Consider the following 17,139-nt stretch of genomic DNA (forward strand, 5'->3'; position numbering starts at 1 on the left):
GAATGTACAGGCATACCTTAAGGACATGCTGTTTGATGGCACCCGTCGCTTGTCTTTCCATGTACCCACATCAGCCCCATTCTGCCATTTTGCCCTTTTTGTAGCTATGGTAGGGGCTACCAGCCACAAAGGACTACAAGCTCCCCCTTTCTTATGTGGTCTTGCACGTGGCTGCCGCAAGCTTTGTAGGAGACACCGCCAGAGGCCTACCCAGTCTGCCATCCCCATGGCAGCCGCAGCTTAAAAAAACTCTTTAGTTTGTCCTCTTAACAATGCAACTGGTTGATGCCAGGATCCTACACCACCTGCCTGGCAGTCCATAACATTAGACAAGCGGTCACTTCAAATTGTTTAGTTAGGTCCATCATTTCTTAGAAACCACATTGCCCATGCCACCATCCTCAGACCAGCTGAAGGAGGACCACCTCTCCCTGTTCTGTCATGAAGGTCAGGCTGTTTTGGCCAGAGGGTACTGGCATCCGAAGTAGGTTGTGGTTGCTATTCTAGCTACTTTTTGGTGCCCGCTGTATATTAGACCTGCGCCCTCTGCTTTTTCCCTGAATAATACATTCAAGATGCTCATGCTGGCTTAGGTTTTGTCTGCCCTGGACACCCTGGGGATTGAACCTCTGGATTTGCCGGTTGCTTATTTTCATCTGCCCGCCCTGCCTGCCCACAGGTATTATGTGCGGTTCACAGTGGGCATTATCACTTTGTTTGCTGTGCTCCTTTAAGGTGTCACCAGCGCCCTTCTGGTGTTCACCAAGGTAATGGTGGTGGTTGCAGCTAATCTGCAGATGTCAGGGGTTTTTCTTCCCCTACCTCGATGACTAGCTGTTGAAGGCAGGCTCGTCCCAGGCAGTTGTCTCCCACCTCCAGACTATGGCAGACCTCCTACATTTGTTACGGTTCACTATCAATGTCTAGAAGGCACCCCTGACTCCCTCTTAGATGCACCCTTGCATCGTAGCCCTTGTAGACGCAGTTCAGTCTCAGGCCTCTCCTCCGGAGGAGCGAGTCCAGGATATTCAGGCTGTCATTCTGATGTTTCAGCTTCTATCCTGGATTTCGGTGACACGGACTCTGAGGCTTGTGGGCCTCATGGCCTCCAGCATCCTTCTGATAATACATGCCTCCTGGAAAATGTGGGCTATACAGTTGGACATGAAGTCTTGCTGGACGCAGCATCAGGGAAATCTCTGGTCCAGATACTGGAGGGAAATGCAAAAGATCTGCAGTGGTGACTGATTGGGTGACCAGCAGACACCTTTCACTTACCACCCAGAACTGACTGTACAGACCGCTTCCCATGGAAGTGAATATGACACCGATGCTGTAAAACATCTGCACCCGGACACCCCAGAGCTTCCCAAGCTTACTGTATGAAAGTGCCCCTTTGTCATGGTTACTCCCACCCCCCCCCCCCCCCTCTCCCCCAATCCCAGGTGAATCTGTACTAGGGAATGAACTGGAGTTCTCCGCTTGGGCTGAGGTAGTACTCAAAACCCATTCAGCTATGCTGGGAATCCCTAGAGCACAGAGCCAAACACAAGGTGAAAAAGAAGTGTTGGAGCCCGGAATAATGGCCCAACCTTCCAAGAGAAAGGGCAAGAAGACTGGAGGGACCAGCTTCTGTACAGCAACAAGCACACGACGACTCAGGCAGAAGTCTTAACACCCTCTGAGGGTTTCTCAGTACGTTTGACATAACTGCAGGGTACTGGCAAATTCGCGTGGCACCAGGATCAAAAGAAAAGACTGCCTTCTCTTTACCTGATGGGCACTATTAGTTCACTGTTGTGCCTTTTGGTTTAAAGAATGGTACTGTCACCTTCCAAAGGTTGGTGAATCAAGTCCTTGCTGGCTTGGAGTCCTTCAGTGCAGCATATCTAGATGATATTGCTGTCTTTAGCTTCTCCTGGCAGGATCACCTGATCCACCTCGGGAAGGTCTTGCAGGCTCTGCAATCAGCAGGCCTCACTGTCAAGGCATCAAAATGCCAGATAGGGCAGGGCACTGTTGTATACTTGGGCCACCTTGTAGGTGTAGGGCAAGTGCAACCTTTACAGCCCAAGATCCAGACAATTCTGGACTGGAAAGCTTTAAAAACCCAGATTTAAGTCCGGGCATTCCTTGGCTTGACTGGTTATTACAGGAGGTTTGTGGAGGAGTATGGGTCCATTGTGATTCCTGGCAACCTCGAGAAGAAAGAAGCAAAAACAGAGGACTGCTAAGCCAACCCCAGCAGAGAAGACTCCAGACACCCACTGACCTGGCCCCAGCCCTACTGACCTGTCTGCAGCTTCTAACACTTCTGCACCAAAAAGGCGATGCATCCTGCAGGACCAGCAACCTCTACAAACTCCCAGAGGACTGCCTGTCCAGCAGAGGGCCAAGAACTCTCGGACAGCGGCCCTGTCCACAAGAAAGTCCAAAAAGGACTCCAGAATCGGGCAGGATATGCGAGCCCTACCCCCTCTGCACCTGACACCCACGGCACGTGTCCAACTGGTCCAGAGCAGGTCCCCAGGTGAGTCCGACCTTGTGTCCACCCAGGATTGACCCCCTCCTGGCCAACACGACAACGCCTGCAGCCTGACACCAGAGGCTCCTCCCTGACCGCGTCCGGATCCGACGAAGATTCCTGACGCCTAAAGATACTCCAGCGCCTGCAATATCCAGGCCTTGGGGAATCCAACCAACAGTCCAGCGACGTTCAGCAGGCAGCCCTCCTCCTTGTCCAGCCTGTGGTTTTCTAGAACCAACCCACTTGAGCCAGCCTCAGCATCTCCCTAAACCCGCCCCCCCCCACCTAATTGAAAAGCAGCTTTGTGTTTCCACCCTGCACCCGGCCGGCTCTGTGCCGCTGAGGGTGTGTGATTGGTGCCTACCTGTATATCCCCTGGTGCTCGCCTAAACCTCCCCCCCCCCCCCCCCCCCCCCCCCCAGTCTGCTCACAGAAGATACGGGGACTTAACTGCAAGCAGATCTTTACCAAGCACCCCCAGTCCTTTTAGGATTCCAGGATTACATTGCAAACCCAACACCAACTTTGACCTCTTCACCCAGCCCAACCGTATGTTGCTGGTGGTGCACTTTTGGGGTCTAACCTAAACTTCGACCTCATGACATCCTGACCTCCGAAGACTGAAGTCCTAAATCGTGTACTTACCGGTTTTCTGTGCTAACACTTTTCTCCCCTAGGACTTTATGGTCTCCTATGGAAAATTGCACCATGTCTACTTTTGAAAATAGAAAATTGCTACTTACTTGTAAACTGCTTTATTTACAAAAACCAAAAAAAGTTGATTTGATACATATGCTTGATACCTATTGACAACTATACTTACGTGCAACAAGGTTCTTCTGGCTCTAGTAATAAAGTAACAAAATATATTTTTGCTCTATAAAAACAATTGGCCTGAAGTTAGTCATTGAGTGTGTGCCCCATATCTTGAATGTGTGTGTACAGCAAATGCTTTGCACTACCCTCCGATAAGCCTAACTGCTCGACCACACTACCACAAAAGAGCATTAGTATTATCTACTTTATCCTTTGTTAAGCCTCTGGGAAACCCCTGGACTCTGTGCACACTAAAGCTCATTTGGATATAGTATGTACCAAGCCAGCTTCCTACAGCGACCTGTTGGTATGGCCTTGGACCCTTCCCCATCCTCGCCTTAAGTCCTTGAAAATAGTCATGTTAGTCACTGTGAAGTGTCCGAATGCAGTACATATTTTTCTCCCATGGGATAACATTTCCACACCCAAAAATTGCTGTCAACTTTTGGAAACTGTAAAAATTCCTAATTAGAAAAGTACTTACCTAATTCTGATGATCTTGGTATCAAAATGTACATTAAAGTATGTGTTATTTTGATAAATTGTCTGATTTCTTTGAGTGTGTCTCATTTACTGCCTATGTGTTTGTATTGGATGCTTAACACTACCATCTGATATGCCTAACTGCCTGCCCACATTACCAGAGAAAATAGTATTTGTGGTGTAATTTGTGCCTCTGTCATTCCTCTCTGGGGTTAGCTTGGACTCTTTACATAGTGTACCTTGTTTGGTTCACTATTTAAAGAACCAGCTTCCTACAAAGATCGATGGGTGTATTCAGATTTTAAAAGCAGATCCACAATGGCCTTTTTGGTCACCACTCCTTTAACTGATATCTGCTTGATATCTGCTTGAGGATACACTTTAGAAAATCGCTTTCTGCAAACCATAGCTTTAGATGGCAAGGGTACTAGTTTACTCCCTGTACACAACATAGGATCTACAACAGCACCTACGAAAAACCCCTTTTAAGTCTTACAATCGATTTTCAGCTAGTAGTGTTGATACCTGCAACCCTACCACCTCACTAAGGCATGAATGCAACAAAATTGTGTTGACATAATTTTAGGTTCTCTGTTGCACACATATATACCTACTCCATCGAGGCTAAAAAAGAACATAATCAGGTGGAATCTCTTTATCTGCATTGTATGCTTTAGGAGCTATGATTGCGACTCATGTCACATGCTAGAAATCAAAACTAGACCTCTAAATGTCAATTAGCAATGTTTCAAACCAAAAACTACATGGCATGGCAGCAACAGCTTGTGAAACCAAGAACTACAAATCATTTTTTACAGTTTAGTAACATTTTCCTTAGCTATTTAACTGCTAGGATATTTCTGCATTCATATTGCAATCTAATTCTACATAATTTAGGGCAGCAAAAGGTAAGCACCTTAGTATCTCTAGCAGATTCTTGTGCAACCCTTCCTGCCAACCCACAAAATGTGGTGTACAGGATGACGTGATTATTTATACAGCACAGGGATGATTTGGTTCATGGTTTATGGCTAATAGATAATTATTAGCTGTCATATCAATTGTGGTAAAAATGAGCTGCTGTGTTGGCGCTACTGCGATTCAAAGTTTCTGGCTGGTTTTCAAAACAGAAGCAATCCAGGCTTCTATACAATTTATCCAGAAAGCAGACTCCTACTAGATATTGTTTTTAAATAGTGTACAGGTTAATCTGAATGTATTTTTTTTCAAATGACTGTAAATTATTTGTTTATAAATAACTATATCCTAAGAACATAGTGATACAGATAACTTCTCATGTTCCTTGTAACATATTATTACCTATTTAAATGTTGCATTTCATGTGGAGTTATAATTCAATTTTTTTCTTGTGATACAGTAGTATATTAATATTTAATATCTTTCTGTCTTGTGTACTTAGGGAGTCCACTTATGGGACTTGCAAGACCGAGTTTTAGTGAGAAAATACCAAGGTGTTACTCAAGGGTTTTACACAATACATTCATGTTTTGGAGGCCATAATGAAGACTTCATCGCCAGTGGTAGTGAAGGTAATGTATGCTATTTGTGTTCTACAGTGTAGTCAAAACTGGTGTCATTTCTGCCTAGTGTATATGCTATATTTAAATGTTTTAAGGCAATGTGATTAGTTACATTAATCTTGTTTTGTAGTGATAGCTCGCTCACTAATTAGGAAAGTATATAAAAAAAAAAACAAATAGCTAGAACAAATTGAGTCACAAAAATCCTATTTGTTTCAAACATATTTAGCTCAGCTTGAAGCAGATTTGATTGTGTGTAGGGCTGGTTACATACAAGCTTTGTAATGGAAATGTAAGTAGATAGTTGTCAAGGAAAGTATACACATTTGCAAGAAAGAAAAAAGTTATATTTGAGGAATGTGTTGCTGTAGATACACATGCCCTGCATACTTACGCCATCTAGTGTTGGGTCCGGATGTGTACAAGTTTTTATTTGAAGAAGTCTTTCGAGTCACGAGGTAAAGTGACTCCTCCTCTCGGTGATAATGCGCATGAGCATCGACTCAATTGTTAGATTGTTTTCTTCCCACATTCTGGTTTGGATGTGTTTTTCAGAGTTCCAGTTTGAGACCGTTTCAGGCTCCCTTCAGTTCGATGTTCACTGCCACACGTCAGTATTGTTTTCGATTGTGTTCCATTGTAAAACAAGAAAAACATTGCCTGTTGATTCGACGTGCACCACTCACAGCCTTTGGGCCTTGCCCATTCGGGTCTACTCTTCCGCTCATCGGCTATGACCAACAATGCGCTGCTAATGGAATGGGATTAATTTAGCTTCTGTCTCAGCTGCCAAGCGAAATACCTGCGGACCGTCCACCAGGTTTGCAACCTGTCTGTCTCCTGATTATAAAGAAGAGGACTGAGACAGCGGCGGCTCCTCCATTAGTAGCAAATTCATGCATTAAAAATAAAAAATAAAATGCTAAAATTGTTTTATCATTTTATTTTTCGTCCTGCAGGCTGCTAGCCAAGCGCGGGGCAGCTGCAGCCGGGAGGAGAAATGATGGGAACTGCTAAGTGCGCACGTCGGTTTGGCCGGCTGTCTTAGGACAACCAAACTGACATGCGCACTTTGGAGCCTCCAGCCCGAGCTGTATTGCACAGCCAGGTGGAGAACAGGCACAGTCTAAGGCTCCCAGTCCCCGTTTGAGCAGAAAACCAAACCGCTCAGACCCATCCTGGTGCTTTGCTCATGCTTGATAATAGTATTACCAGCATGAGAGCAGTGTCTGCATTGGCCTTGGAGTCTGGGAACCTGTGTGTAGTGCACACTCATGGACTGCTGCGAGTCAGACAGGAGGAGAAGAGCTCTGGGGCCCTTACTTTTACAGTCATTCTTCACCGACAATTGGCTGGAGTACGAGAGGTATTCTTTTTTTAGCCGGTAACCTCACTGCTGAGGGAGATATTTGGAGCATGACCCTGGAACACATGTGCATTAAAGTAAGAAGGACCGGGTCTTAAGTGCACACTGTACCTACCCTCCAGCAGTCAATGTGTGTGCCTGTGAACCTATCAAAGGGGATCCTATGCTGACATAAAATGCTCTTGGCCTTGCACAGGTAAGTCTTCCTCCTGGTGGTTACAAAGTACTCACATCTGGCATAGAGTATATGTAGGAAGTTGGCTCTGTATATACTATTTCAAAGTAAGAAATAGTGTACACAGAGTCCAAGGGTTCCCCTTAGAGGTAAGATAGTGGCAAAATTAGATCATTCTAATGCTCTATTTTGTGATAGTGTGGTCGAGCAGTAGGCTTATCAGAGGGTAGTGTTAAGCATTTGTTGTACACACACAGGCAATAAATGAGGAACACACACACTCAGACTTACTCCAGGCCAATAGGTTTTTATATAGAAAAATATATTTTCTTTATTTTAAGAACCACAGGTTCAAGATTTGAAGTAAATACATAAAATGCAAGGTACTTCATACAGGTAAGTTAGGAACTTTGAATAAAAGCAATATCATATACAGTCTTTGTTAAAATTGCAATAAGCTATTTTAAAAGTGGACACAGTGCAAAAATCAACAGTTCCTGGGGGAGGTAAGTAATGGTTAGTTTGTCGGGTAAGTAAAACACTTACAAGTAAGTCTTAGTTCCTGGGCATAGGCAGCCCACGGTTGGGGGTTCAAGGCAATCCCAAAGTTACCACACCAGCAGCTCAGGGCCGGTCAGGTGCAGAGGTCAAAGAGGTGCCCAAAACACATAGGCGCCTATGGAGAACAGGGGTGCTCCGGTTCCAGTCTGCCAGCAGGTAAGTACCCGCGTCCTCTAGGAGCAGACCAGGGGTTTCTGTAGAGCACAGGGAGGGGGAAGGGGGGGAAACACAAGTAGGCACACAAAACACACCCTCAGCAGCACAGGGGCGGTCGGGTGCAGTGTGCAAAGTAGGCGTTGGGTTTTAGGTAGGATTCAATGGAGGGACCCGGGGGTCACTCTAGCATTGCAGGCACGGGGTGGCTTCTCGGGACAGCCACCACCTGGGCTAGGCAGAGGTTCGCCTGGGGGTCACTCCTGCACTGAGGTTCTGTTCCTTCAGGTCCTGGGGGCTGCCGGTGCAGTGCTTGTTCCAGGCGTCGGGTCCCTTGTTACAGGCAGTCGCTGTCAGGGGGAGCCTCTGGATTCTCTCTGCAGGTGTCACTGTGGGAGCTCAGGGGGGGTCGTCTCGGGCTACTCACGGGGTCGCAGTCGCCAGGGAGTCCTCCCTGTGGTGTTTGTTCTCTGGATCTCGAGCGGGGGGCATTGGGTGCAGAGTGGAAAGTCTCACGCTTCCGGCTCACGTGAAGTCTTTAAAGTTGTAGAAAATTTGCAAGTTTGTTGCAGATTGTCGAGCAGAGCCGCTGATCACTGGAGTTTCTTGATCCTGGGGTCAGGGCAGTCCTCTGAGGCTTCAGAGGTTGCTGGTCCCTGTTGGATGCGTCGCTGGTTGCAGGTTTTCCACTCTGGAGACAGGCTGATAGGGCTTGGGCCAACGCAGTTGTCGTCCGTCGTCTCTGCAGGCTTGTAGGTCAGCAGTCCTTCTTTGTAGTTCAGGTTGCAGGAATCTGATTTCCTGGGTTCTGGGGTGCCCCTAAATACTGAATTTAGGGGTGTGTTTAGGTCAGTAGGACAGTAGCCAATGGCTACTGTCCTGGAGGGTGGCTACACCCTCTTTGTGCCTCTTACCTGAGAGGAGGGGGGCACATCCCTAATCCTATTGGGGGAATCCTCCAAACGTAAGATGGAGGATTTCTAAAGGCAGGGGTCACCTCTGCTCAGGACACCTTAGGGGCTGTCCTGACTGGTGGGTGACTCCTCCTTGTTTTTCTCATTATCTCATCCAGCCTTGCCGCCAAAAGTAGGGGCAGTGGCCGGAAGGGGTGGTGGGGGGGAATCTCCACTAGCTGGGATGCCCTGTGGCGCTGTAACAAAGGGGGTGAGTCTTTGAGGCTCACCGCTAGGTGTTATAGTTCTTGCAGGGGGAGGTGTGAAGCACCTCCACCCAATACAGGCTTTGTTCCTGGCCACAGAGTGACAAAGGCGCACTCCCCATGGGGCCAGCAACTTGTCTGGTTTGTGGCAGGCCTGCAGGAACTGGTCAGCCTACACTAGAAGTCGGATTGGTATTCAGGGGGCATCTCTAAGATGCCCTCTGGGTGCATGTTACAATAAATGGCACACTGGCATCAGTGTGCATTTATTGTGCTGAGAAGTTTGATATCAAACTTCCCAGAGTTCAGTGTAGCCATTATGGAACTGTGGAGTTTGTGTTTGACCAACTCCCAGACCATATACTCTTATGGCTACCCTGTACTTACAATGTCTAAGGTTTTGCTTAGACACTGTAGGGGCATAGTGCTCATGCCTGCTAGAGGGGTGACTTATCTATGCCACAGGCAGTGTGAGGTTGGCATGGCACTCTGAGGGGAGTGCCATGTCGACTTAGTCTATTTCTCCCCACCAGCACACACAAGCTGTGAGGCAGTGTGCATGTGCTGAGTGAGGGGTCCCCAGGGTGGCATAAGACATTCTGCAGCCCTTAGAGACCTTCCTTGGCATCAGGGCCCTTAGTAACAGGGGTACCAGTTACAAGGGACTTATCTGAGTGCCAGGGCTGTGCCAATTGTGAATACAAAGGTACAGTTTAGGGAAAGAACACTGGTGCTGGGGCCTTGTTAGCAGGGTCCTAGCACACTTTCAATCAAAACGTAGCATCAGCAAAGGCAAAAAGTTAGGGGGTAACCATGCCAAGGAGGCATTTCCTTACAGTATACCAAGGCTTTTAAATTCTGTTCCTGCCCCATACCACCCCCCTCCCATCCTCCTCCCCCCCCCCCCCCTAATCCCCCTTCCCAACCCCCCCCCCCCCCCCCCAACCCCCCCCCCCCCCCCCCCCCGCGTAGCCGGCAGAGAATATACCCGGGTGGCACAAAGTGTTTCTGGATTTCGTGGGGGCAACTCTTCTGCACCTCGGTTTAAACAGTGCTTCTGGTTAGGAAAGGCTGCCCCTAACAGGCGAGCGCAAAGCATTTCTTTCTTCAGGACACAGCAACACATAGTAAATGGCATGAAATAAGAGGGTGTATGGGCTATGCCTGGCACATAGTGTTTTTGATGATTCGTACACACTGATGAGTGTTCCCTGTGGTACAGCGTGAGCTCCTCTTATATGCGGCACAAGTTCACTGGGTGCCATATCATAAGCAACCCTCATGTTGCCATTGCCTGTGGGCAGGAGGTTATGGCATGGAGCCCAAGACCCTTCCCTCTTCATCCTGTGCGGTCACCTCATGGGCACTGCTTGGCAATGGAAGGAGCAGGTACAAATCCAGGGCAAGAGCTGATGGTTCCATCTTCCAGTTCTTGAACTGAGAGAAACTGGGCAAGGACGGAGGAAGAAGAGGGTGACTGAGTAAGAGTGGGGGCTCACATTGTGGACCAATAACGACATTCCCACCTGCCCTTAACTCGGCCAGAACATGGACGTCATTTAGTGGTTGCCAAGGGCCGTAGACTGTGTACTTGGTTCCTGCTAACCAGGCCCCCAGTAGTTTTGCTCTCCTCTAAATTTTACCTTTTTTCCCACAATTGGTATACTGGTCTCCCCCCCCCCCCCCCCCCCCCCTGAAGTAAGTCCCTAGAATATGGTACCTACGTACCCAGGGCATTGGTGTTCAAGGAGAACCCTATGGGCTGCAGCAGTTATTCTGCCACCCGTAAGGACCCCATGCAAAGGGTTCAGCAGGCCTGCCATTGCAGTCTGCGTGAACAGGGTCAATGCACCCGGTCTCACTACAGGTCACTGCACCAGATCACTGTAAGTCACCCCTATAGTCGGCCCTCTCAGCCCTGAGGGCAGGGTGCAGGTGCCTGTGTGTGAGGGCGCCCCTGTACAAGCAGAGGTGCCCCCACGAACTCCAGCACCATTTTAACTGGACTTTGTGAGTGCGGTGACGCCATTTTAAATTTATACTGGACATAGGTCACTGCCTATGTCCAGCTACGTAATGGTAACTCCGAACATGGGCATGTTTGGAGTCAAACATGTCAATCATACCCCAATACTATTGCACTCTGGGGGCTCCTTGGAGGGCCCCCAGCATTACTATAACCAGTATTGCAGGGTTTCTCGGGCAGCCCAGGTTTCTGCCCTCCTGCTGCTTGATATGATCAAGTCCAGGAAGGCAGAACAAAGGATTTCCTTTGGGAGAAGGATGTAACACCCTCTCCCTATGAAAATAGGTGTGACTGGCTTGGGAGGGGTAGCTTTCCAAGTCACTGATTTTCTTTCAAGGGCACATTTGGTGAACTCCATGCATAAACCAGTCCACACCTGTTCAGGGACCCCCAGTCCCTTCTCTAGCACGAAACTGGACAATGGAAAGGGGAGTGACCACTCCCCTGTCCAGCCCCACCACCAGGGTGGTGCCCAGAGCTCCTGCCATCTTAATTCAAAGGTTGGCAGTCGTCTCGTCAGCATCAAGTGGGAATAAGGGACCAGGCGCTTAAACTCTTGGAGTCCTTTCTTACGAATAGATGGACCACAGTTAGCTGTGGTGACTTTAAATCTACACCTTATCTTCTACCTTGTGGGATCCCTCAGCCCCACATTGTTTAATGTGTATGTAGCGCCATTGGCTAGCCTCATCCGCACTTTTGGTTTTACCCCATCTTCCTACACTGATGACTCCCAGCTTATTATTCCTATTAATCAGCCATGGGAGGAGGTGGCAGATCGGTTTAGTAACTGTATGCTGGCAGTGAGTAAATGGATGAACATCAATTGGCTTAAAATGATGCCACCAAAACTGAAATCTTATGTTTTGGACTTGGAAAAGATTTATGGAACTCACAGTGGTGGCCCTCTGAATGTGGCAACTGTCCCGTGCCCACTACTGTTAGTAGAAATTTGGGCATTTTGTTTGAACATTTATCCTTTAAAAAACAGGTTAATCATACGGTAAACATCAGTCTATGGTCCATTAAAATGCTCAGAAAAATCTTTCCTTATTTGTCACATGAATGGAGAGGATCTGCTATTCTGGCACTAGTGGCACAAGATAGACTACTGCAATGCACTGTTCCTTAATTTGGACAAGGGGCTGATTAATAGACTCCAATTAGTCCAGAATTCCGCTGTCAGAGCGGTTCTCAATCTCCCGCAATGTATATCAGCTAGAGAGAGTCTTAAGAAATTACATTGGTTGCCGATGGCGCAGCGTATACAGTTCAAATCGCTTTGTCTTACTTTCAAGGCAGCTCATGGAATAGGACCACGGTATTTGACTTCTAGACTCCACTGGTATATACCTAAAAGATACCTGAGGTCGCCCCAAGCCTATTGGATACAGGTCCCTCAAACTCATAAAGCTAAATGGGGGATAAAGCTTTTACGGTGGCTGCTGCCAGAGGATGGAACTCGCTCCCTTTGAATATTAGGCAAGAATCCTGTTATATGAAATTTAGGAAAATTGTAAAAACTTGGCTTTTTCCTCGTTAACATTTTGGTACCTTATGATCAGTGTTTTTAACTCTCTTGTTTTTGTTTTTTATTGGATGTTTTTATCATTTTTATTCTCGTCCCTCTCCTTTGGTTAGCGCTTTTCTACTTTTTCTATTACGTGCTCTCTTTCTAGCGCTTCAATGCTCTTTTGAGTAGGAATGCGCTTTATAAATCACGACATACAGACGACGTCAGAGCCCCCTCCTGATAGGTGCTTACCTGGTTATGTGACCAGTCCTCCTTTCAGGGCTATTTTGGGTCTCTCTCTTGGGTTGGTCCTCCGATTCGGCTAGCAAGATTCCGACAGGACTCCTCTGCAACCTTTACTTCGACTTATGGCCTCCAGCGTCTCTTGCAGCCGTCAAGGCTTGTTTGCATCTCCTCCAAGGGATCTTCAGGAGACGTGCAGCTCCAGTCACCAGCACTCCTTCCTGCAAATCCCAGCCTCCTGCATGGTTCTCCTGCGATGTGGGATCCTTCTGTGACCCCATCCCATGGGACTTCTTTGGGTGCTGCCTCTGCTCCTGTGGACTCTGACGCTGAGGGTCCCCCTGTGACTCCCCCTCCTGGGCCTTGCTGGTCCCCGGCAGCACCTCTTTTCCACTAACTGCGAGTTTGCCTTTGCCAAGGCTGGTTGGTGGAAATCCTGCACCAACACCCATCTACAATCTTCCTTTAGGCTTGGAACATCTTCATCCATCTGGAACTCTTCTCCGGCTCCTGGGCTGCAGTGCTGACCTGTTCTTCAGAACCATCGACCAACTCCTACATCCACAACTGGGTGGGTAGTACTGCCTACTCCTCCTGGACTCCACTGTGACTCTTGGAATTGTTTCCCTCTCTCCAAAGGTCTTCTTCCTATGCATCACAGAGGACCAAGAACTCCATGGACAGCGGCCCTGTCCAAGAAGAAAATACATCTAAGGACTCCAGAGCCTCCCTGGATCCGTGAGCCCTGACTCTGCACCAGACACCCACGGCATGTGTCCAGGTGGCCCAAACAACTAGAGTGGATCCCTAGGTGATTCTGAGCAAATGCCTGCCCTGGGTTCACCTCTCCTGCCTCCTACGATTACGCCTACAGTGTGAATCCAGAGGACCCCCCTGACCACGAAAGCTCTGGACGAAGATATCTGATGCCAAAAGGTACACTGAACCCGCAGCCCCCAGGCCTTGGAGAACCCGACCTCCAGTGCCGCAATGTTCAGCAGGTGGCCCTCCTACTTGTCCAGCCTGTGGTTTTCCGGAACTGACCCCCTGGACTCAGCCTGCTGCATCTAAGTGACCCCTGGTGTCGTCAACCCCCACAATAGGATACCATTGGGAGCCCGACGCTCTGTTTGCACCATGTGCCGCTAAAAAATAAGTGTTGTAGCCTGGAATAATGGCCCAACCTTCCAAGAGAAAAGGTAAGAGAACTGGGGGACCAGCCTCTGAACAGCAAAAGAAGCAAGACCTCTCTTCTCGGGAAGATGTCTTATCCTCTGAGGGAACCATGGAGCTGGATCCTTATCAGTTAGAGCTCTTGGGCCCAGGGGGGACCCTTAAGGGAACAGCTGTCTCAGGGACAAAGTACTTTTCCACTCTTGAAGGCCTGAGGCAGCAAGCAGCTGCACAAGAAACGAGATACGTCATTGGCTCCCACAGTGTCTATTGGGAAGATGGGCTCCTTTACGCTGAGGCCAGAGACCCTAAACCTGGTGCAACCATGAGAGTGGTAGTGCCTCAGCAGTTTAGGGAGTTTATCCTAACTTTGGTCAATGACCTCCCTCTAGCTGGGTATCTGGGACAAACAAAAACACTGAGTAGGCTTGTCAACCACTTCTATTGGCCCAATATGTCCCAGAAGGTGAAGGAGTTCTGTAGTGTTCTGTAGTGGTAAGGCAGGTAGCCACCCAAAGGCCCCCCCTCATTACACTTCCTGTGGTGGGAGTTCCCTTTGAAAGGGTTGGTGTGGACATTGTGGGTCCACTTGAGCCACCCGCAGCCTCAGGGAATCCGCACATACTGGTAGTAGTGGATCATACTACCAAAATACCCTGAAGCAAGGTCCTGATTGGTATTCTTACCTGAATGGGGTTTTCTGAGGTACAAACTTTGTCAGGTTACCTGAAACACGTGTGGGATGACTTACAAATTCACCACTCCATCCCATCCACAAACCAATGAACTTGTTGCAAAATTCAACAAGACTTTGAAGGGTATGATCATGGGGCCCCCAGCAAAACTCAAAAGGAGTTGGGATGTCCCCCCTGCCATGCCTGCTCTTCACTTACAGAGGTGCCTCAGAAGGGAGTAGGGTTTTTCTCCCTTTTAACTTCCGTTTGACCACCCTGTAAGGTGGACCACTAGCACCTGTTTAGGCTCATGGAGAGGTCTCTCCAGCCTTCTTTTACAAGATGTGGGTGGACTATGTGCTTGGCCTCCGATCCAGGATTGTTGCCTAGGACATTAAACACCCCGCAATTAGCATACTGGTGCCCACATTATAAGTACCTAGTATATGGCACTTATGTACCATGGGCATTGGGGCACCAGGGGTTCTCCTTGGGCTTCAGCATGTATTATGCCACACATGGGAGCCCATGCAAAATGTGTCTGCAGGCCTGCCATTGCAGCCTGCGTGAAAAGGTGCATGCACCCTTTCACCACAGGTCATTGCACCAGGTCACTGTAAGTCACCCCTAAGGTTAGGCCCTCTTAGCTCAAAGGGCAGGGTGCAGGTCTCTGTGTGTGAGAGCACCCCTGCATGAGCAGAGGTGCCCCTACAAACTCCACTTCATCACATTGGACTTTGTAAGTACGGGGAAGCCATTTTACCCGTGTACTGGACATAGGTCACTACCTGTGTCCAGCTACACAAGGTAACTCTGAACCTGGGCATGTTTGGTATCAAGCATATCTGAATCATACCTCAATACTGTTGCTAGTATTGGTTGTATGCTTCCATGCACTCTGGGAGCTCCTTAGAGGACCCCCAGTAATGCTCCTACCAGTCTTCTGGGGTTTTCTGGGCAGCCTGCTCTGCTGCCACCCCTCAGACAGATTTCTGCCCTCCTGCTGCTTGACCACCTCAGTCAGGGGAAGGCAGAACAAAGGATTTCCTGTGGAAGAGGGTGGTAACACCCTCTCCCTTGGATATAGGGGTTATTTGGCTTGGGAGTGGTGGCCTCCCCAAGCCACCGGTTTTGCACATTTGGTGCCCTCATTGCATAATCCAGTTGTCACCAGTCCAAGGACCCCCGATCCCTGCCCTGGCTTGAAATTGGACAAAGGAAAGTGGAGTAACCACTCCCCTGTCCATCACCACCCCAGGGGTGGTGCCCAGAGTTCCTCCAGGTGGCCACTTGTTTCTGCCATCTTGAAACCAAGATATGCAGAGGTCCCTGGGAGCATCTGAGTGGCCAGGTCAGGCAGGTGACATCACAGCCCCCTCTTGATAGGTGGTCACCCTGATAGGTGACAATCCCCCTTCCTGGGCTGTTTAGGGTCTCTCTCTTGGATGGGTCCTCAGATTCGACGTGCAAGATTCCACCAGGACTCCTCTGCATCATTTACTTCATCTTCTGGCTCCTGGAACATCAACTGGACACCTCAAGGAACCAACATTCTGCCACTTCAGTGACAACTCCACTTTGCAACATTGTTTCTCTGGCTCCTTCCAGCAACTGCAACATTTCCCCTGCTGTCCACCCTCTGAGGTCGGCGAGATGTTAGTGTGCTCCAAGTAGCAAGGAATCTCTCTTGTGCTCCAAGTAAGAAGGAATCTCTTGAAATAATGGAGTCACTCCCCTTCATCTGCAGGCACCAACTGTAACGATGACTGGATGCTTGAACCTGCTCTCCTCTGGCACTGCGTGGATCCTGCATCACAGGTGGTGGTCTGGAGTGGTCCACTCTGCCAGCTGTCAAAGTTGGGAGATGTTAAGCTCTTCTCTGTCCTTGCAGGACAGTACCCCTGTGCACAGCAACTCTTGCAGCTACCAAGGCTTGTTTGCGCCTGCTCCAAGGGATCTTCAGGCTTCTTGTATTCCTGGCCCCCAGCACTTCTTCCTGCCAAGCAGTCTCCTCACTGCTGCTCCAGCGACGTGGGACAGGTGTGCTGACTGGGCCTCACTGCGCCTTGCTGTGCCTGCTGCCAGTGGGTTGCCTGTGGGGGCTTCAACTGCTTCTGTTGGCTCTCCCGACTGCTGAGGGTCACCCTGGACTCCCCTGGAACTTGCTGGTCCTCTTCAGCCGTGCAACTCCTCTCCTTTTTCCCTTGCATTTGCCAAGGCTTGTTGGTGGTTCTCCTGCACCCCTGACCAACTGCAACCTGAAAGCAGACATGGGGCAACATCTGCATCCCTTCAAGGACTCCTTCACCTCAGGTGCTGCACAGCTGGTGGTCTTTGTCCCTCGTTGACCTGGTCCTGCATACACAGAAGGGTGGGTAGTGGCTCCTGCCACAAACGGACACTCCATCACAAACTAGACTTGGTCCCCTTTCTTTGCAGTTCCTCTTCTGCCAGAATCCACCTTTGAGTTCTTCCAGTCCAGTCTGGGTCTTACACAATCCTTTACCTAGGTCCTCCGGTTGGTCCTGGGGAGAAAAAAAAGGTACTTACCTCTGCTCTACTGGTTGCTGGGGGTCATTCTGGTACTCACCTCTTCAGGTTTCTAGTTCCTACAGCTCCTCTCTAACGACTCCACATGCTTGGATGGGGGACTGGATCTCACATTCCACTTTCTTAGCATGTGGTTTGGTCCTCCCCTAGAGCCCTTTCTATTTATTTCTAAGTATTGC

General features: G+C 48.9%; 1 protein-coding gene across 3 annotated transcripts in view; it reads left to right on the top strand.

Moving 5' to 3' along the window:
- The window catches only part of WDR26 (WD repeat domain 26), a 569,671-nt gene that overhangs the window by 406,379 nt on the left and 146,153 nt on the right, over nt 1-17,139 (top strand). For all 3 annotated transcript variants that reach the window (XM_069233823.1, XM_069233822.1, XM_069233824.1), the window contains one exon: nt 5,247-5,376. In XM_069233823.1, the coding sequence (XP_069089924.1) occupies nt 5,247-5,376 (130 nt within the window). The remainder of the gene's footprint in view (nt 1-5,246; nt 5,377-17,139) is intronic.

Source organism: Pleurodeles waltl, chromosome 5, assembly GCF_031143425.1.
Source record: "Pleurodeles waltl isolate 20211129_DDA chromosome 5, aPleWal1.hap1.20221129, whole genome shotgun sequence".
Classification (NCBI taxonomy): Eukaryota; Metazoa; Chordata; class Amphibia; order Caudata; family Salamandridae; genus Pleurodeles; species Pleurodeles waltl.